Raw genomic sequence first — 23,355 nt, forward strand, 5'->3', positions numbered from 1 at the left:
TTGAAGGGTGTTTCCTTAATTCCTTTTACTGTTAGATACTCAAACACTTCATCATGAAAATATGAATAAAAATGAATGGGGACTTTAGGAAGGATATCCTATAGGAGGACATTGTTAGAAGGAATCCTTCAGGAGGGCTTTATGGAGGGATGTCCATCAGGAGGATGTTGTGAAAAAGATTTCTTCAGGAGGACTTATTGACGAATGTCCTTCTGGAGGACGTTGTTAAAAGGAGTCATTCAGGAGGACTTATTGAGGGATGTCTTTGGGGAGGAAGTCGTTAGAAAGAGTCTCTCAGGAGGACTTATTGCAGGTGTCCTTTAGGAGGACGCTGTTAAAGGGAGTTTTCTTTAAGCATAATATTTCTTGAGGTTATGGATATTCCAAAGGAGTGATAACGGGCGCCCTTCATGGTCTTCAGGCTCATGTGCTCTCACTGGTTTCTATACATCCACTCTTCTTAGCATGAAGTCCCTTGCCTGAAAGCTTCTTTTTTTTACTCTTTGGTTGTGGACACTGACCATGGTGTTCTTGTATCTTTTGAATGAGAATAAAAGCTTTTTCCCTCAATTCTTTAATAAGGTCTAAATTTTCTTTTAAAAACTTTGTATTGTTTTCTTCAGAGAAATGTAGGACCTATGGGAGGGTGCTCCTAATTAGGCTGGGATGATTGCCTCTGTCCCATATACTATAGTGAAGGGACTTTCTCCTATAGACCATCGAGGGGTTGTCCGATATGCCATAAGACATTGGTTAACTCTTCTGTCCAATTTCTACCAACCCTTTCTAATCGTCATTTTATTCTTTGAACAAGGATCCGGATGGTAACTTCTACTTGTCCATTGGCTTTGGGTGTACAACAGATGTGAATCTCTATTTGATATGCAATCCCTTACACCAGTCGTGTATTCTATGACCCTGAAACTGTCGACCGTTGTCAGAGATTATTTCACGTGAAGTCCAAAACGGCAAATGAAGCTCTTCCATATGAATTTCATGACCTCCATCTTTGTGATGCGGTCAAGTGGCTCAATTTCCACCCACTTGGTAACATAATCAATGGCCACTAGAAGGAATTTCTTCTGCCGGGACCTAGAGGAAAAGGACTTACGATATCTATCCCCCATTGTGCAAAAAGACATGGTGATAGCATTGTTGTAAGGGGCTCTGCTGGTTGATGTATGAGGGAGGAATACTTCTGACATTTCTCGCATTTGATTACTAGCTGTTTTGCATCTTTCTTTATTAGTGAGGATCCAAGTTCCCGCATGTGCTCCACAACAGCCACTGTGTATCTCTTTTAAGATATGCATCCCTTCTAATTGGGATAGACATCGGAATAGAAGATGCGTAAAGGATTTTTTGTAAAGATTTCCCCCGTGCAGTAAGAAACGGGCGGTCCCGAGCCTTGAGTCTGGCAGTCTCCCATCTGTTGTCTGGAAGGCGTCCATCTTCGAGCCACTGAATAACAGAAAACCTCCAATCCTCCGCGGAAAATATGGGTTGGATGTAAATCGAAGTTCTGGTTTAGGGAGGTACTATATAGTGACATGCCTCATTCTACAATCTTCCAGACTGCTGGCTAGTTTGGAGAGGTAATCAGCCTTGGAATTTGTACGATTTGAAAGCTTTCAAATCTAACTTAAGTTCCGCTATTTGCCGTAGGTATTGGATCATATTTTCTTCTTTATTTCGTATGGACCCTCTACTTGCTTGATTATCAGTTGGGAATTCATGTAGGCTATTATGTGCCTAGCTCCTACTTTGTGAGCCATTCTTAGTCCTATTATGAGTGCTTCGTACTCGGTTTCGTTATTGGTGGCTTTTAACCCAAACTTAACGGCGAACTCTAAGTCTTCTCCTTAGGGTGAAGTGATGACTATGCCCGTACCACTACTGTGGATGGTGGATGACCCATCTACATGAAGTAGCCATTTCTCCGCTTGAGGGGTGCCTCCTTCAGGCATTCTCATGGTCTTAGAAACGAAATCAGATAGGGCTTGTGCTTTGATAGTAGTTTAAGGTAGATAAGAGATATCATACTCGCTTAATTCTACCTCCCACTTTACTAACTGTCTTAAGGTGTCTGCCTTGCCCAGTGTTTGCTTTAAAGGTAGGTTGGTCTTCACCCCAATAGGGTGTGAAAGGAAGTATAGGAGCAGCCTTCTACCGATGGTGACCAACGCGAGGGCCATCTTTTTTAAGAGAGCGTATCGTCCCTCTGCTCCATTAAGGACCTTGCTAACATAGTAGATCAGCATTTGTATCTCCTCCTCCTCGCGAATTAAGACTAAGCTAATCGCTTAAGGGGTAGCTAATAGGTAGACGTAGGAGGTGTCCCCCGGAGAAGGTTTCACTAGTAGGGGGAGCCCCGCTAGATACAGTTTGAGTCCTTCGAAAGCTTTGGCAAAAGTCATCCCAATTGAAATTTTTCGCCTTTGGAAGAATTTTGGAGAAGGGCAGACTCTTTTTTGCCGACTTGGAGATAAAACAACTTAGCGTTGTTTCCCTCCCTGTTAGTCTTTGTACTTCGTTAATGTTGGAGGGTGCCTTTATGTCAAGGGTGACTTTGATTTTGAGGGGGTTGGTTTCAATCCCTCTTTGGGTAACCATGAATCTCAGAAAGCATCTTCCTTTTACTCCAAACGTGCATTTTCCAGGGTTGAGTTTCAACCGAGTTTCAAGCGCTGGTAGGTGGTCAAATGCGCATTTGGAATGAAAAGAGGACGGTTCCTGGAATTTATGGTTACCCAAAAAGGGATTGGGACTTACCCCCTGAAGATCAAATCCATCCTAAACATGAAAACACCCTCCAACATCAACGAAGTTCAAAGGCTAATAGGGAAGGTGGCAGCACTAAGCCGATTCATATCTAAATTGGCAGAAAAAAACTTGCCTTTCTTCAAAGTTCTCCGAAAGGTGAAAAATTTCAATTAGGATGACTCCTGCCAATAGACGTTTAAGGGGCTCAAAGAATATCTAGTAAGGCTCCCTCTATTGGTGAAGCCCTCCCCAGGGGACACTCTCTATGTCTACTTGTCAGCCACCCCTCAAGCAATCAGCTGCGTCTTGATCTATGAAGATCAACCTACCTTTGAAACAAATGCTAGGTAAACCAGACACCTCAAGATGATTGGTGAAGTGGGTGATAGAATTAAGCGAGAACGATATCTCTTATTTGCCTCGAACTACCATCAAACCCCAAGCCCTAGCCTATTTCCTCTCTAAGACGGTAGGAACATCTGAAGAAGGCACCCCTCAAGCTGAAAAATGGCTGTTGCATGTAGACGGGTTGTCCACCATCAACGATAGTAGTGCAGGCATAATCCTCACCTCACCTCAAGGAGAAGACTTGGAGTTCGTTGTTGAATTTAGATCGAAAGCCTCCAACAACAAGGCTGAATATGAGGCACTCGTAATAGGACTCAAGATGGCGCATGATGTGGGAGGTAGACATGTGATAGCTTATTCAGACTCCCAATTGGTAGTGAAGCAAGTGGAAGGCTCCTACGAAGCCATAGAGGGAAACATGATTCAATATCTAAAGCAAATAGCAGAGCTCAAAATAGGATTCGAGAGCTTGCAAGTTGTTCAAATTCTAAGAGAAAAAAACATCAAAGCCAACTGCCTGTCCAAATTAGCTAGCGCTCTAGAAGATTGCAAAATAAGGCACATCCCCATACAATACCTCCCTCAACCAAGAGCTCCAATTTGTATTCAAGTCATATACTCCTCAAAACATTAGAGGACCCCCGTCATCTAATGATTGGAAGAGGGACGCTTTCCAAACGATAGATGGGAGACTGCTAGGCTTAAAGCCCAAGCTACCCATTTTCAACTACAAGTAGGGATCCTATATAAGAAATTTTTTACACATCTTCTACTCCGATGTTTATCCCACTCAGACGGGATGCATATCCTAAAAGAAATACATAGTGGCTGCTATGAAGCACATGTGGGCACCTGGGTGCTCGCCAACAAGGCATTGCCAGCAGGATACTTATGGCTTTCCATGAAACAAGATGCAAAGCAGTTGGTGATCAAATGCGAGAAATGTCAAAAGCATCATACATCAACCTGCGGAGCCCCTTACAACCATTCTATCACCCTGTCTTTTTGCACAGTAGGGGATAGACATCATGGGGTCATTCCCTCTGGCACATGGTCAAAGAAAATTCCTTCTGGTAGCTACCGATTACTTCACCAAATAGGTGGAAGCTGAGCCACTCGCCGCATCACAGAAACAAAGGCGATGAAATTTATATGGAAAAACATCACTTTCGCTTTGGGGTCCCTCGCAAAATAATCTCAGACAATGGCCAGCAATTCCAAGGTTATAAAATACAAGACTGGTGTAAGTGTTTGTGTATTGGGCAGAGATTTACATCAGTAGCACATCCCTATGCCAATGGACAAGAGGTCACCAACCGAATCTTTGTCCAAGGAATCAAAAAACGATTATAACGTATCAGTGGAAATTGGACGGAAGAGTTAACAAGTGTCCTTTCGATATATCGCACAACCCCTCGAAGATCCCAAGAGAAAGCCCCTCCACTATGGTTTATGGGACTGAGACAATTGTCCCAGCAGAGTTGGGGTACCCTCCCACAAAATACTACATTTATCTGAAGAAAATAATACGGAGTTGTTGAAAGAAAACTTGGACCTCATCAAAGAATTAAGGAAAAGAGCCTTCATTCATATCCAAAGATACAAGAGTACCATGTTCAACGCCCATAATAGAAGGGTAAAGACGTGGAGTTTTGAAGTAGGTGACATTATATTATGAAGAGTCGACACACTGAAACCAGTGGAAAAGCTGGACCCTACTTGGAAAGGACCCTTCAACGCCACGATAGTAATAGGACGAGGGGCTTATGAGCTTGAAGATTTTGAAAGACTGTCGCTATCACGCCCCTGGAATATTCACAACCTCAAAAGGTACTATGCATGAAGAAGGGTGCCCCCATCATACGAAGGGCACCCTCCAATAGGTCCTCCTAAAGGACTCCCTCTAAAAATATCCTCCCACAGAGCATCCTCCAATAAGTCCTCCTAAAGGACTTCCTCTAAAAATGTCCTCCCGTAGGGCATCCTCCAATAAGTCCTCCTGAAGGACTCCCTCTAAAAATATCCTCCCGCCACAGGGTTTCCTCCAATAAGTCCTTCGAAGGTCTCCCTCTAAAAATGTCCTTCCGCAAGCATCCTCCAATAAGTCCTCCTAAAGGACACCTTTTGAAATTGTCCTCGTGAAGGACACCCCTCAACAAGTCTCTTGCAGGGCTCCCTTTACCAAGTCTACCTTTACAAACATCCTTCTAAAAAATATATGATGTATTACATTTATTAAAGCGAGGCATAAAAACTGTATAAGAGTAAACCTTGCCAAAACTCATACAGGCTTCCATCATCAAAGAGACCTCCAAGACTCCCATTCTAAGCCCTCGTTTGCTATATATTTCATTATTTCTCATAAAAATATATATTTTATGATATACTGTTCAAATGCTCACATGCGAGAAAAGTTAAGGAGGCATCCCGCAAGAAAAATTGAAGGGAGCCTGCATACTTAGAAGTTCTAAGGAGGCATCCTAAAGGAGAAGTGAAGGAAATCTGCCTACCTAGGAAGTTCAAGGAAGCATCCTTCAAGGGAGTTGAAGGGAACCCGCCTGCCTAGAAATCCTAGGAGACATCTTTGAGAAACGATCCAAAGAAGGTTTGAGAAGGCCTCCTTCCAGAAAGTTGAAGGGAACTCTTCATCACAAACAAGCTTGAAGGCTTCAAAGTGTTAATGGAACAAGCACCCATCTAAAGATAGACATCAAGTATGAAAAGAAGACCAGAAGTATCGCATCTCAAGCACCTGGCCTAAAACTATGGCCAGGGGCGTACAGAAAAACAAGCATCCCGATAGAGTAGAAAATTAAAATTGTCTCATCCCCATTTTTAATGGGGGGAAAAACAGGCAAAATAAGAAAAGAAAAAAATTTTCATCCAACCGGCAGTCACATTACATTATTAAACTTTTCCCCACAGGCGGGGTCTTCCGTCACTTTTTGTAGAGGAGATTAGACATTGGGATGGCAGGACGAGCTGCATCAGTAGCCAGATGAGGTCCCTTTTCCTTCCCTTCTAAGGCACCTTCTCCCTAGAAGTGCCCCATTGTGGCATCAACTGCGGCTTCGTCTGGGAAATTCCTTACTTCCACCTCAGCCTCCCCCAACAAGTTATCCGAATCTTCTTCTGTAAACAAATTTACAAAGATCAGTACAAAGTTGAAAAGAAGTATGGGTGGAAGGTCAAGAAATAAACCAACCTAAATTTGGGGGGAGGACTCGCTCTCCTTGGATGAGGGTTCGGCAAAGGGATTAGGCTGTGGCAAGATCGAGGAAGGAAGTCTCCTCTCCTACAGGAGGTACCCTTGAGCTTGGAATTATTCTTTGCAGGCTGTGAAACCATGCTCAAAGAAGGGCCCCGCTATTTTGGCCACCTTTTACTGATACTCCATAGACCCCTTGAACTCTTTGAAACGGCTCTCCAAGTAAGCTTCCAAGTAATTCTTGCCCTCTTTAGAGTGGGGACAATCCATCACTGCCTTCTTCAATGTGATCTCATGGCTGGCGACCTCCTTGTTCAGTTGCCTCATCTCCCTCTCTAACTGTTGGCAGCGGCCCATCACCTCCTTCTTGGTCTCCATCAGTTTGGCATTCTCGTTTTTCAGGCGCTCTATCCTATTCTCCAATTTTTGCTTTTTGGTATCATTCAAGGGGATAGGAGGAGTCTCTAGAGACCTAGAAGAGTTCTTCATAAACCAAGGCGACATATGAAAAGAAAAAACTATCAGAAGAAGGTACACAAGCAGAGACACAAGATATATGCAGGAAGGTACCTTGAGGATATAGAGAGCTCCCATCCCTTCTAGTTCTTCCTTTGAGAGAAAAGTTGCTTGTCTCTAGGTGATAAAGTCCCTATCCTCAAATCTACCACCAAGGAGAACTTCTCCTTATCCTGATCAAACAAGTGGCAGCTATGAAGGTAGGCAGAAGGTGCTCGGGAAGACCTGGGAGGGGTGTCTATTTCCTCCTTGGAAGGAGGAGTCAGAAGAGGCATGGCGAAAGTGCGGGAAGGAAGTGCCCCCATGGAGCGCCTGCGAGGTTTCTTGGAGGAGCTCCCAATCGCTGGACCGGGAGACAAGGAGGAAGAAAGGCATTTGCCCCTTGAATCGCTGGAGGCAGGGGCCTTCTTAGAAGACTTGGGAGTAGGGGTCCCTCTAAAACGGCCCCCCATCACATGATCCCGCATCAACTTGCTGAACATTATGTTCTCTGCGCATAGACAGACAAGAAGGATCAACATTCCAAGGAAACATAAAGAATGAAAGACAATGGCAGATAAAAACTAAAAAGAAATAAAATATTCAAGGAATCCCCCAAGGGCTCTGTTACAGTGACCAGCTCGAAATGCCCCAACAACCTCTCATCAAGTAAAGACCGGCAATCATAGGGGGGGCATTCAACTTTTTTAGCAAAGAGGACAAGGCTGCCATCCTTGGTCCTACATGCGCAAGAAGAGAGGTCTCGAAGATCCATTATCTTGGAAAAGACCAAGCATGAGGAGGGAGGACAAAGAAATAATTGTTCTTCCAAAATTTTGGAGGGTGGGAGGATGCAAGAAGGATACCACTTGACGGGGAACAAAGCAGAAGAACTCCTTCTCAGGTTTCTTGAGGTAATAATACTTGGCAAAAAGGTGGACAATCACAGATGACCATGACAACGAAGGACTATGAAAATCCGGCCAAAATTTTAAAAGAATTGAGAACCAATTGATTTAAAAGACTTGAAAAATATGTGCAACCTCAAAATAAAAAAGGGGAACAGGAAAATAGGGACCTGACCTCAGTTGTGCAACAAAGAAGCATAAACAATTAGAGGGAGGAAAGAAATAACGATTTACTGGGGAAGGGGTATATACAACAAAAGCAGACGGAACATGGCACTCTTGGAGGAACTGGTTTATGGAGGAGGTCCACAGGGTGGAAGGCCCCCAGTCTGTTGGTGATTGAGGGACTCTCTCCTCCACTTGAGGGATTGCCCCCTCTCCTTCTCCCAAAGAAGACCCAAATGACCATCTGTAGAGGAGGACTCCGGCGTCCCTGCCTCCTCAGGCAGAGACCTTACTCTCTCCTCCTCAAGAGAAAAACCCTCACCTTCATTCTCTCCCTCTTTCTCGTTCATATCCTCATCTATTAAACGACGGGCGGCAACAACAGCAGCCTACCTCAAACTTCTCCTCTGGCCCCTTCCAAAATGAGGCAGGATAGGGTCCGCCCTCTTACAAGTTGCCTACGAGGGATTCTTGAGAAAGCGGACGGCTCACTAGAAGGAAACATATTTTTGAAGGAAAGAATCTGAAAAAAAGAAGAGAAAATACTTACAGACGAGGATGAGGGCTGAAAGGAAATCTGGGTACTTTGAAGAAGACTTTTTGAGAAGGAGGAGAGAAGAAATCAAAAGGCTGGTAATGGAGGAGTTTTTAATCCACAACCCTAATAACTGCTGCACCAAGGACGGTTACCACGCACGTGAGAGGAAGGTTACCAAACGTGCGTGTTCTGGTTATCTAAGGAACGCGCCTCTCCTACCATAATTACGGCCTTCAAATCAGCATGCCAAAAAGCTAAAATTCGCTTCCTAATAAGCTAAGGCTACAACAGGCAATCAGAAAGGCGGACGCCAAACTGACTAAGGTAAGTCCTTCATTCCCAAATTACAGGGACCCCTCATCCAGAGAGTTAGGAGACACCCTCCTTCCTTATAAAGCCAAACGGGTACCTTCTTTCGGTGATACAAGGACTCCTACTCTAAGAATTTAGGAGGCATCCTTCCTCCTTAGAGTAGAGGTGGAGGGACTGAATGTTGGGTATGGCAAAGAACGATTGGCCCAAAAAGAAATGCTAAGCCCAAATCAGGCCCACCAGCCTAGAAGAGAGGCAGTCCGCCCAAGGGCGTTGTGCTTAGCCTAGGAAGGAAGCACCCTACAATATGGTTCAGCCCAAGAAGGAGCTCGCTACACCAGGACCTGTCCAAGAAGGAAGCCCGCTCCATCAAAATTAGACCAGGAAAGAAGCCAAGTACGAAGGCCTACTGCATCTCCCCAAAGCCAGCTCGAGGGAAAGAAGGTGCCCTCAAGGGAGTGGACTCTTCAGCCTAAGAGGATTCCCCACCAGGCAGGAGTCTTTTCAAAAGAGGAGTCCTTTTTCATCCGAAGACTTGCTGATCAAGGAGCAGATAAGGGTGCAGCCTTATCCACCAAAATCCTGCTTTCCTTGCCAGGCACGCAGCTCCCTAGAGTCCCTGCAAAGAGGGGCTCATCGTCTATAAATATGGGGGGCACCCCTCAACAGAAGCCTGCTTCCACCTTCGGAAAACTCTCTCATTGCTACTCTGTCATTCTAAAATTCGTATTCTTACTTACGAAATTCTTATTTCTCTCACAATTTCTCATTACAATTTATCTTTATATTTATTTATTCTTAAATCTGGGACTAACTTAAGTATTGGAGTGCTAACGTGTTATTTAGCAGGTCATCTTTCTCAAGAGCTTTCACTCAATTAGCCCAAATCCGATATCAAGATCGAAAAACTTTAAACCCATGCTAAAATTACACGCATCAAACATATAACCAACCAAAATAACACAAATACCAAATAATGTAATAAATCACAACATATAACAAAAGATATAAAAGTCATGTTATCAAATACATATAAACAATCTCGATAATAAATGTATTTATGTATTTGATGACATTACTTTCATTTATTTGTTTATGACTTTCATGTCTTTTTCTAATGTATCTTTATGTGTTGTGATTTATTATATTGTTTGATACTTTTATTATTTTGGTTGATTATAATTTAATTTTTTGGTATCACGATATATAAGATGATGACGATTGGGCATGAATTTGTGATATAACATGACTTTTTATTTTACAGTTATGTAAATAATAATTAATTTAGCTATATTAATCAAGTTGTGTAATTGTTGGAGTGGTTAGGCCACCCATCTATTTATAGGTGGTCATGATTTCTAGTTCTTTTTGAAGTGAAAATGTCATTTTTATTTTTATTTTTTTTACAAATTCGTTAAAATACGGATGGATAATGAAAGAGGTCAAAATTAATGGAATCTATAAATTCAAAGAACTAAATTTGATGAGAAAAAAATATGAAGGACCAAATTTAAATAAGTAGTATAATTGAGGGACTAAAAATGATATTTACCTTCATAATATATTTGACATCGTAAGAACAAGCATAACTTGTTGAAAACTACTGTACAAGAACGACAACAATTCTAAGAAAAATAATTTATGTACGAATCCCATCATACCCGATCCAATCCATTTTTAACTTAATCTTTTTGTGAACACATAAACTCATATTGGCCCCAACCAATTTAGGCCCAACTCAAATCCTATCCAATCCACTTAATCATTTCTAAAAAAATGTTGTGAAATCCTATGAACTCTTACATGTATTATTTTCACAAGTCGGGTGAATTTATTTATTCCATTAGGCCTCGTTTGCTTTGTGGATTTTCCAATCCAATTCAGCACAATCCGATGTTTACATTTACATTTACAATGCAAACAAACTGGATTACATCAAGAGAAGGTATTATCCATGAAATTTGGACATGTATACTAGATTTTCTTTACAAAACTTGATAAACTACATTCTTGGTTCAAACATATGTAACCTTGTTAACCTCCCTGTATGGACAATGATATTTTGCTTGATCGGTAAGATTTAACGACTTTTATTTTGGTGTCATACCGTTTTTATTAGGGGTATAAACGAGTCGGGCTCGATTTTTTCTGGCGAGCTCGAGCTCTAGTTCGATTTTGAATTTTCTGGCTCGAGCTTGAACTCAAGTTGATTTTTTTTATTATTATTATTAGATTAAATCATATGAATCACCAAATTTTTAAATAAATTTATAAGTAATAAAATAGATTGCATAATGTATACTATATTATAAATAAACTAAAATATAGTATGAAAGTTTAATTTATTGTTATAAAATATAAACTACTGATTAATTTAGTAGTAATATAATTAGTAAAAATATACAAAAAAAATCATACTAAACAATTTAAAATCATAGAAAAGTATCCATTATTTGAAATAATGCAATTGAAATAAAAATATTTTATAGTTTAAATTAATATATGTTCACAATCTGCAATAAATTTATATATTATAAATATTAGTATTACATTGATGTAACTATCATCTTACATTGTTGAACAACATGAATTAATCGAACTATCAAAATTCAAATCGAACCGTTAGATGTGATCAAACTCACAGAAAAATACATTTGATAAAGGTTTAAATTTATTGGATATACGGATGTCAAGATGTCGTACTCAAAACATAAGAGTAATCATTCAAGTCGGTGTATCGTTGAATCAGGCCATATGATTTTAAATCAGACCGTCTGATATGATTTAATGAACACAGTCTTGCATATATATATTTAAATTGTGATATGAATCGAGTGCCCGAATTTTACGATATCTTAATTGTTGATTAAACTTTTTGATCTTATTATATATATAATAAAATAATAATAAAAATAATTAAAATTGTTTAACCATCACCATTATTATCATTATCATTATTTTTAAATTCATAGGAATCACTAAATTTCAACATAAATTTATAAGTAATAAAATAGATTGCATAATGTATAATATATATCTTGATATAAATATAAAATTCAGAAATAGATAAAAAAGACCACAAGTGAATTACTTATCAATTTTAAAAAAGTATAACACAATATAAATATATATTAAAATATAACATAAAGTTTATATCTGTCATATTAAATAATAATTTTAATTATAAAAAAATTATAATTTACTAAGTTGTTGATTAAGTTTATTTTGTAAAGATTAAATATATAAATAAAAGTACCACAATTTATTATAATAAAATATATGATATTCATTAATAATTTTAATATATAGTCAATTTTGAGAATAAAATTGATAAAGCATTGAATATAAAATTAAATATATAAAAATTTAATAAAAAAATAAAAAAGGGCTTGTGAGCTGATGAACAGAGAGAATTGAGCTCGAGCTCAAAAGTGAGGCTCGCGAGCCGGCTCGACTCGTCTGGCAGACCTAGTTCTTGCAATAAATAAAAGTGAGGCTCGCGAGCCGGCTCGACTCGTCTGGCAGACCTAGTTCTTGCAATAAATAAAACAAAATTCACCCTCAGAATTAAAAGAATCAAGATGATTGTTACACAATTGCAATGCTATTTGTTTCTCTTTCACCCAGACCTCACGAAAGTTAGCTGTTCTCTAAACATATATAATTCAAATATCTAGCTGAAAGTTTTTACAAACATCGACAATCAATCGATTACAACAAATAATAATACACCAAGATTTACTTACTAAACAAATACATGGAATCACATAAACATCCACACATATAGAACTTCAAAACGGAGGGCATCCCTACGTAGAACAGTTGAAGATTATAACATTCAAGGAGATCATGGCAGAAGGTGTAAGCAACCTTTGCATCTTTTTTGGTGTATAATGTCTATGTAAGCAAAGTGACGTCTGCACATCTCAAGAAGACAGAATGCATTTCTATGATAAATAAATGTTTGCACTAACTTGATTTCAGTTACTTTCTGTTAGATTTCTCAAGGAAAATCCGCAGTTGAAGAATCAATTGTTCTGTCAACCTCACCGGTGAAGCCAAACTATTAGTCGTACAAACATGGAATCATAGATATGGATGTAATAAGTTAAGAATTATAATCACAGGAGATTGATCCCGGTGGGGTGTACTCTAGTCTACTGGAACTTCAACTTCCATCTTCAACCCATTGCCAAGAATCTGTAAGGAACATCACGGGAAGGTCTGTTATACTAGCAAGCTCAACTTAAAGAGTATATATTTCTGTGAGGATTAACACAATGATAAAGTGCAACATGTGAAGACGGGGAAAACTTAAAACTAAGAATTCAAAGAGTAATTGGACGAACATTACAAAAGAGATACATAATGTTTGGATTTATATTTTGAGTATTTTATTTTGTGTTTTGGAGATAGAGAGAGAAAAATAAAGATTAGTAAGTGTATCTTGAAGATAAATGGTATATTTCGATTTGTGTTTTGAGGTAATTTAAAATATTTTAAAACAAGTGGTGTATGTTTGATATTGAGATTTGGGAGACAAAAATCACTGTTCATTGTCAAATCATATCTCTTTTATATATATTTTTATATATAAATATGTGTATATATAAATATTGTATTTTTTGGAGACAAAAATTATTGTTTATTGTCAAATCATATCTCTTTTATATTATATATATTATATATAGAAAGTTGAAAAACCAAAAGACACACAGATAAGGTGTAAAAACACAAAAACAAATATTGGGTGTGTTTTATTCTCATATCCGTACTTCGTGTTTTCTTTTTTCAAAGATTTTGGGAAGATCAAAAGGGATAGTCAGTAATAACACTAATTAACTTCTAGGAGACTTTATTCTAACTAATCCTTTTATTGTCCTTTTCCCCCCCACCTATCTATACCACGTGTCTTTGCATGAAATGCACAAAGAAATTAACCACAGAAAGAAATATTTGGAGCGAGAATCTCAGCATGGAAAAGATATTTCCGGAAATAGTCCATTAATTACAAGCACTTTTTAGGTTTCTTCAGTTTCCTCAAATAACCACGTTCAAGTGAACAGATAATCAACTCTCCACATCTTACAAGGTCCATAAAGAAGCAGTTCCACAAAAGATAGGCAAAAATACAAGTAGCAAAAGCAGTTCATAATTTAAAGAAATTAATTCTTAATTATGATAAATTTCAGATGATTGAACAGGTTGGACTTGTTGGTTGTCTTGTAGAAATGAGGTAAGAAAAACGTACATGCAGGTAACGACTTACATGAATTCCCAAAAGAGGGAGCTCGTGTTTACCGCCTTTAATATGGTTGTACTTGAGTAAACCAGTACCTTAAGTGTAAAAGTTTCCCATCTGTACTGATGATCTAACCATTTGGTCAGACAGTTTTCACAATTTTGAGTGATTATTTGAACTAAATAGCTTTGCATCTACCAACCTTGAAAATTGTGTGATTCTTTTGGCAGTTTGACATCAGCTGGCATTTGGATTCTTATAATGGTTCCTGATTTGAAATTCTCCATGGGTTGTGGGTGGGTATAGGTTCTAGTGCTGAGCTGCCTTTAAGGGTTAATTCTGTGTGATTTTAGCTCTACCTCTTCACTTGTTTATCAGTCCATACTGCCAACTATCGATACAGTGCATCTAATGGACATCATAAAATGGTTGCAACTTGCCTCAATTCATTCTCATGAAATTTCATCTTCGAAAAACTCATAAATATGATCACGCATCTAGCTATACCCAAATTCCATAATATTAAAGATAAAGTTCTCTAGAGAAGCATAACAAGCACGGAGGCGCTATCGACTCACAGCAAGTCATAAGTACTCAAGTGTTAACTGAAAAACCATTTTCCTAGTACCGTCCTAGTTGGATCAGAACAATAAGTTTGCAAAGGCTGTTCCACATCATTCCATCTATTGAACTTCAAGACCAGAAAAGGATACTGTTTTTATGATCATCATCAATTGCACAGAATAAAGAGGGTCAGAGAAATCTGCAAATATACTTAGCTTCAGTTTCTTAATTCCAAGCAACAAAAAGCAGCCCAAGAAAAGGTTACCATAGATTCTTGTACACTTCAATAAGATATGAAATCAGAGGCTTAACAATTCCGTGATTCTGGGTCATAAGAGGTCCGATGCTATTCACGATCTCCATGCATTCACATGTACTCTTAAAGTATCATCTTAAAGTTTATTAAGAGAAGTTAAAACCAAATCTCAAATGGCCTTTTTCCAGACTGCAAGTACATATACTGGGCCTAAGTAAAGAAACAGGAGCGATAAGAAGAAAGAAAGAAGCATGTTTTCAATCTCATCAAAGTAAAATGACCTCTTAACTTCAGTTGATTGCAATATTAAAGTGCCTCTAAATAGTTTTAAAGGATAGAAGTTGCAATTACCTTGACGAAGTCAGCTTGAACTAACAGAGAGTCCTTTGTATAGCCCGCTTCCTCAAGAACATGGGAAAGAACTTTCTATTTGGAAATTACACCATCAAAATGTGAATTAGTCCCTCTCCATCATCCACCAATTGGATATGCCAAAAAAAAAAATTGAAGCTACAGGACAGGATTCCATTGCAAAATTACACTATAGTTTTACCACTTGACTTACCCAATCAAGAGGCAAAAGAAAAATCTGCAGGTACAAATTAATAATGGGAAAAGAATAAACTTATTTTCCATTTATGCAATAAGCATGTGCCGATTTTCAATATTTAGGGACATAGTAGTATTCACTTTTTTGCATAATTTCTATAACAAAAAACAAATGCAAGTGACTGAATTCTGAAAAAACAAAAGTGAAAACATTTAAAGGAATTTCAAAGGAAAAGGACAAAACTGTCAGGAATTTCAACCTCTCTCTGCTGTTCAGATATAAATTGACCCGTCAAGTCCCGCAATATGTCCAGCATTTCATTGAAAGTAACCTTCCCATTACCGTCGGTGTCATAAACCTTAAAAATAACTGGGTAGAGGGAATTGCATACCACATCAGCCAACTGGGAAACTGGAAGTGTTGGTAGCAAATAAGTGATACCAAGAATAGAAAAACACTTGATCTATTGTAAGCCTTACATTCAACTTTCTGCTGCAAGCTTGCCCGAGAACTGAAAGCAGATAGGAATGCTACAAACTCTTTGAAGTTTAGGCCATCCAGCATCCTAAACAATCTCTAGAAAACCAATGAAAAACATTGAGAGAAGACAATAAGAGATAACAGTCAGGACCTTATGCATAGAAAGCAATTCCCTTTACCGAAATAATAGGTACAATGTTCTAGTTTGTACTTTTTATTTTATTTCCTATTTTCCTTTGTTAGGCGGTTGTTCTAACTTGCTAGTTGCTACATAAGCAATAGTACCATCTTGAAGCATTCAATGCGGATGCTTCACATGTAAGCCCGCACAACTATCACTACTCATGGGGTAATAAATATTTCATGAGCAAATTAAACAAAGCATTCTGCTTGGATGAATTGATAACTGGGTTGGTACCATAACAGTTTCCACTCACTCCATAACAAATCCGTAACTAAGCATAATCTATAATAAATCTTGAGTATACGAAAGAACAAGAAAATTTTGTATATTTATAAATAAGTTGCGAGAAGGCCAGTTGAGCAATGTGCCATGACCTCCAGATTTCGCTCATACTTCATGTTCAGAAGATCAAATGTGGTGGTTGGACTGTTAAACTATCTTTAACGAACATGGCCAGTGTCTCAACTAGTCTCTCCTGTCATCAATAGCTGAATATTTTAGCTATGGACTACCCTCACAGACTGTCGCAGTTCTAGCATTTAGAAACACACAGATAACTCTCAAATGTTCGTACTGTAAATATCTCTGTCTTACTAAGTCTTGATTTAGGCAACACAAACATTAGCGTACAGAACACCATACAGAGGCCCACTCTGATAGACTAGGAAACACATAAAAATCATATAATTCCAATCAAACTGAGCCCAATTGGTATCATGGTTCCTCACTACTAGCATCACTAACATCATCAGTGTCAACATATCCATACCCCAATTAATTACTTACACTTCCAGTGTTAGTCTGAGTATATCATAAAATAAAAGGCAATGCTGCCTCCCTCCAGAATTTCATACATAGTTGGTTTCCAAGTTGACTATTATTTTAAATGCAATACAGACTCTTTATTGAATTGCCTAAAATATTGAGAAGTTTATAATAATAATATCAAAATGCAATAGTAGAACATTAGTTATGAAACAAGGTTCAATTTTTTTGGAACTTCATATTCAGATGTGAATAGAGAGATTCAGAAACAGAGAAGTCTTATCTACAACCTGAGAAAGGGGATTGACAGCGAATTCAGGTACAGTCATGAACTCTTCAGCGGAGATAAATCCACACCCATTACGATCCAACTGACAGAACCTCTGGTACAATGACACAATCTCCTGCTGGGAAACTAGAAAAGCATTGAAGTTCAACAAAATTGACACTTTCTCTTGTATTCATCTCGGATTTATCATTCACACAACATGCCCACATCACATCCCAAAAAAAAAAAATGCGGATACTTCAAAGAATCAAACAATAGCATCTAAAAGCATCAAACTTTTGGAAATGTGCTAAACATTCAAACACACAACAAACACTTTAATTAAAAGATGTAAAATGAGAGTGAAAAGATGGAAGGTTTGCATACATGTGTTACTGCAGTGTTCTTGGACCTCTTCTATGTCGTACTGCGTGAGCATGGAGGACGTGTTGCCCATTTGCTTTTCTTCTATGGATATAAAGCCGATTGCCGAAGCTTGATTTCAGGACTTGGCGGATCAAGGATTGCAAATGAACTCTATGAAGAGATGAATGGGAAGGCGAACTTGAATTAATTCGGGAGCTGAATCCGAACTTTGGACTGCGTGCACTGCGGTTGTCCGCTTGCTCAACTAATCCGGCCAATGTGACGATGATGTGTGTGTAATTGTATATCCGAAATTGCATTTGACTCCCATGAAAGATGAAAATGGCATTTAGCCCCCTGAGAGAAAATAAAATTGCATTTTCACTTGAAGTCTTCTAGGGCCAATCCTGGTCTGGCCCTGTTGAAGCCCAGGGACAAGTGAAGGAATGAAAGCCCATTTATGATCAAAACAAAGAGGCTATTGAATCTAAAGGGGATGATTATGAAATTACAATTTTGGTCTTCAAACATAGTCATTTATACACTTTTGATCTTCAAACAATTTGATATTATAATTTTAATGGTCAAATGGCTACTTCTTTTTGGGTATTTTTGGTCATATTCGTTAGTAGACCGTTAAAATTGACGGAATTGAGGTTTGGAGGGGAAAAGAACTTATTCAAGTTTCGATCCAAAGCACCCATTTTTTCCATTATTTTTCAAGTTTCAAAAGAGAAGAGAACAAAAAATGAATTTAAGTAACAAATTTTCTTTGTAACATTCCATATATGTAATTTGAATTAAGCACCAAAAATTAAAGCAAGTAATCGAAATTAAAAGACAAGAAATACATGTGTGTGTGGCATATAGTCCATATGGTAAAAATAAATAATATCAACCATAACAAGTATAAAATAAATAAGAAATATTTAGGTTAATATACTTAGACCTTCTTTAAAAATATATAAAAAAAAATTGTAATTAAATTTTCTCCCTTTCGAAATTTTCTCATTTACACTTGACTACCTTCCATAAGAGTTTGGACGAGAAATGTTGATATTAGCAAAAAAAATATATATATATATATATGATATAAATTTTTATTTTTGCCCCTTATTTAATATTCTTATTGTATATTTTTCTAATTATAACAGTTGTGCCGTCCCAAAACCACAAAACATAAACAAGAAGGATCGTAACGTCAACGACCTATTTTCGTTCTTCAAAAGTGCCAAGGTATTGGAACGAGATACAAAATGGTCGTCCTATCCGTCTCAAATCCCGCTTTTTTATTTTTGCAGTGTTTGTCCAAAGGCTAATGAAATGGGATCAAGTACAAATAGTGAATTTTCGAAAAAAGTGTAAGTGTAATTTTAGAACTGTTTTAAAAAGAACTGTAATTTTACTTTTTTAGAAAAGATTTAAGTGTAATTAACTCAAAATTTGACAACAAAAAATGTTCTTATAGTTTCATAATTAGCCTAGAAAATATCTGGCCAACAAATCCTAAAAATATAGCAATTATTCAACAAAACATTAGCTAACTAAAAATTATGATAAATATTTTCTCTATAATAAAAAAATAGAACAAAACATCCACTAATCATGCTCAAATTTCACAATAATCCAACATAATTAATAATATTGATTTATTATAATTTTTTAATGATATTCATATATAAAATAAGAGAAAATATATTTTTTAATAAAGAATATTTATCCAACATGAATAAAACCTCTTTACAGACATCCGTACATATGATAACTTCTGAACTGTAATGGGTTGGTCTAACAAAGCAGCAGCTTTGGTGGGAACTCGACAGATCGTCCTACGATTCACATTAAATCCTGTCAAGTTTTCCTAAGCCCGAGACTTTTTGCCCACTTGATTGGTCAAAATACAATCATAAATCCAACAAACACTTACTACTTGCACATATAATATTTACAACATATCATATTAAAAATGGAACTATAAAATAGGAATAATTACATTATACATCTATTTACCTAAATTATTAATGTCTTTTAAAATATTATTTTCACTCATAATTTTTTTTTTTTGAAAAATTACACATGCACTCTAGAAGCGTCAACATCATTACAAAAATTACTAATATTTTTTGCTGTCAAGGATGGATCTATAATTGTGTAAAAGACAAGGATGATTTGTGCAAATACACTATAGATTAAGGGCGTGATTTATTTACATAAATCATCCATGTCTTTTGAAAAATTACAGTACACCCATGAAAAATATCATCATCGATCATTTACATAAAGTAATACTACTAATTGTGTAAAAGACAAGGATGATTTGTGCAAATACACTATAGATTAAGGGCGTGATTTATTTACATAAATCATCCATGTCTTTTGAAAAATTACAGTACACCCATGAAAAATATCATCATCGATCATTTACATTAAGTAATACTACATTTCGAAAAGATACACATACGCCTAATAGAAATGTCAATTTCATTATATAAACTATCTCTATCTTTAAACTATCATAAATAATTTCTCTAATTATATAAACGATAAAAATAATTTGTGTAAATAAATTATAAATTAATAAAATTATTTCTATAAAATAATAATAAAAGAAAATGATAGTTGCGCTCGACTAAATCCCACCAGTCTAGCAACTCGTATAATATTTCATTTTTTTATGTAAAAAGTTGGGAGTATTAAATTTGGTAAACTGAGAAGTGATGAGTTTGCTTTGTTAGGTGGTTTGCATTATTTTCCCGACATCATCTTTGACCTTTTTGTGCTTGAAATACGCCTTACCAACTTCCTAACTCAAACTCAAGCAATCCACGCCATATAATGTCATTACTTCGTAATAATCTTATGTACTTAGGACAGGTTCTAAAACAAAAAAAAGAAATTATCTGAATTAAATTTGATTAAATTAAATTAATGTGATACACTTGTAATATAAATAATTATTTTTATTAAATTATACTCTAATTATATAATAAATATGTTACACTTATTATATAATTAATTTAGATCATAATAAACCACACCGAATTAGAATTTTCCATTCCACAAACTCATGACGCAAGTGAAGAGAAAGACAAGAACAAGAAATAAGGCTCTCCTTGTTTTAATTTTCTTATATTTAAAAAAATAAGAAAAAATTTCTTTAATGTTTATTTATATTTTTATAGAATACACATATATCAGTGTGTTTTGATTTTATTTAGCGCCTTCGTCCAAACCTTATTCATCATGAGTTTTAGGAACAAAATTTTATTTTTTAAAATATATAATTAATATTATATTTCGAAATAACTCTTCAATGAAAGTGACCATCTAACATCGCCAGTCTTTAACTAATTCTTTAAAATGTAAAAAAAAAAATGAAAATAGTTAAATTAAAATCACCTTTTTTTAACTCTAAAAATTTCTGAGCAAATTAATTAAAGATATTAACTTTAAAACAAGTTGATTATTATACATCATTCTTGCCTAAAGTATATGGAAACTTTTATATAAATTAAGTTTGACTGAATTAAATCTATTAAAAAATAAGTGTAATACACTTATTATGTGATAAATTATATTTTTTCAACTATACATTAATTATACTTAAAAATATTATATTTATTGTATAATTAAGTCACTTCCGATAAAAATGGGTAAGAATTTCTGGATTCTTGCACAAGATATATTATTTAAATTCCACTTGAAGCGCGTTAGGAAATGGGACAGCACTCAGCATGTGGAAGTTACCGGATCAATTTTCAGAAAGTCCACTTGCTGGAATTTAATATTTCAAACTTGAAGTGGGATCGTAACCAATCAATGCTAACAGGCTTATCTTTCAGTATAAAGTCTGCATTGGATTATTGATCTATACAAATTCTCCTTCCCGTCAGCAATATAACAATTCCACCTCTCCGTTTCTGCTGTAATTTTCAAAGAGAGATCCATATGGTGGTGGTTGTCAGGGCTACTCACATTGTCCGGCCGGCGGAGCTGACGCCGGACGGGGTTATGTACTTGAACTCTTGTGATCAAATCAAAGACATAACCCACACCCCGACAATTTACTTTTACAGGCATTCCAACAAGTTGGAAGCTGTGAATGTTGTCTCTGTACTGAAAGACTCCCTTGGCAAAGCCCTGTCGCTGTTTTACCCGCTCGCTGGCCGGCTGAACTGGGCGGCGGAGGGGGGAAGCAGGGTGGAGCTTCACTGCAATGGAAAAGGGGTCCCGATTTTTGAGGCCGAGTCCGAGGGGGCGGTGGAGGATTTCGGTGATTTTACCCCTAGTCCGGCGATCCAGGCTCTGATTCCGTCGGTGGATTACACCACTCCGATTGATGAGATTCCTTTGGTTATAGTTCAGGTGACGCGTTTCAGGTGCGGCGGGCTTAGCATTGGCCTGGGGATATCCCATGTCATGGCTGACGGGCCGAGTGCTCTCCATTTCATCGATGAATGGACGAAATTTGCACGTGGCGTGGGGCCCGTCATCCCTCCATTTCTTGATCGGAAGGCCCTGGAAACTGAAAAGCCTGTGCATTGTAAATTCGATCCGTCAGTGCTACGTCCCCCACCTACGTTAATAGGCCAGGAAGACAGCCTGGAACAGAGAAAAAAGCCAATCTCCGTGGCCTTTCTCAGTCTTACCAAACTGCAAATCGAGAAACTCCGGGCCAAGGCAAACCTGGATTTCTACAAAGAAAACGGCAACGAAGGCAGCCGTGGGTACAGCAGATTCGAGGCGGTTGCCGCACACATCTGGCGGTGCACCAGCAAGGCCCGTGGCCACATCGCCGAGCAGCAAACCAGCCTCCACTTCGTCGCTGATTTCCGGAACAAAATGAAACCAGCTCTGCCGAGAAACTACTTCGGGAACGCCCTGATTCGAGTAGAAGCAACCGATAAATCAGGAAACCTGCTGACAAATTCCATGGGCATGGCTTCCAGGAAAATCCGTGAAGCTGTGGAGAAAGTCACCGATGATACAGTGCGAGCTTATCTGGACTACCTCAAAGGCTTGCCGGACGTGGGCCGGTTTCGATCCCTGGACAACAATGGCAGGCCAAAGGGAGACTTCTATGGAAATCCAAACCTGGCAATCATAAGCTGGACGGCTTTGCCGCTCTACGGTACAGATTTCGGGTGGGGAAATGAAATCCATCTGGGGCCTGGACCGATGGGATTTGACGGGAAAACGTTCATTATTCCAGGGCGTGAAGGCGATGGTTCGTTTAAGGTGGCAATATGGCTGCAGGAAGAGCATATGGATGCTTTCAAGAAGTGCTTCTATGACATATTTGATAAGTAATATAACATTTTCATGAAGCATGAAATTCTCTGTAACTAAACTCAGGAAATTGTGGTTCAATCACCCGTTGTACTTTTATATTTCATGTTACAAAAGTGCATGAAATGGATTGTATTTTATATATGTAATCCAGATGCATGTGCTCATAACTTAAAACGTAAATTATATTTTGACATTCGAATTATTTCTATTTTTATATTTTAACATCTCTTCTTTTTTACGTCGATTTACTAATTTAATTTTGTAAAATTTGTACTTTGTCATATATAATCATTTTTTATTGATTTATCTATTCAAAAAACATCATATGTTGCGTATATGTGAAAAATATGAAATCACATAACCATTACATATCACATATATATTGTATGTGATGTTTTTTTTGGTAAAAGACTTAGAGGGTGTTTGGCTGAGCTTATAAGCTCCTCAAAACATCCTATAAGATGTTAAAGAGCTCACAAGCTCCAATGAAGTGCTTGGCTTTCTTAAAGAGCTTATAAGATCTCAAAATAAGATGTTTTGAATCTTATAAGCTTTTAAAAAAAAAGTTAATTTTTTTAATTTTTTTTTATAAAATTATATGAAATTAATATATCATGAGACAAAAATATCCCCATCTATAAGACACACTCT

General features: G+C 37.3%; 2 protein-coding genes across 3 annotated transcripts; one reads left to right on the plus strand and one right to left on the minus strand.

The window, feature by feature from the left end:
- LOC105155476 (calcineurin subunit B) lies at positions 12,583-17,698 on the minus strand. Of its 2 annotated transcripts, none has more exons than XM_011071355.2 (6): positions 17,434-17,698; positions 17,069-17,193; positions 15,829-15,925; positions 15,609-15,718; positions 15,151-15,221; positions 12,583-12,937 (listed from the first exon to the last, which is right to left on the minus strand). In XM_011071355.2, exons 1-5 carry the CDS (start codon positions 17,501-17,503, stop codon positions 15,171-15,173), a joined length of 453 nt encoding a protein of 150 aa, XP_011069657.1. In that variant the 5' UTR covers positions 17,504-17,698; the 3' UTR covers positions 12,583-12,937; positions 15,151-15,170. The 2 variants fall into 2 exon arrangements, with proteins under 2 accessions (XP_011069657.1, XP_011069656.1); XM_011071354.2 differs by having other exon boundaries at positions 15,151-15,225; positions 17,434-17,697.
- LOC105155477 (spermidine hydroxycinnamoyl transferase-like) lies at positions 21,270-22,912 on the plus strand. Its single transcript, XM_011071356.2, has one exon. The coding sequence runs from the start codon at positions 21,361-21,363 to the stop codon at positions 22,720-22,722; it is 1,362 nt and encodes a 453-aa protein (XP_011069658.1). The 5' UTR covers positions 21,270-21,360; the 3' UTR covers positions 22,723-22,912.

The sequence above is a fragment of the Sesamum indicum genome, linkage group LG2, assembly GCF_000512975.1.
Source record: "Sesamum indicum cultivar Zhongzhi No. 13 linkage group LG2, S_indicum_v1.0, whole genome shotgun sequence".
NCBI classification, from domain to species: domain Eukaryota; kingdom Viridiplantae; phylum Streptophyta; class Magnoliopsida; order Lamiales; family Pedaliaceae; genus Sesamum; species Sesamum indicum.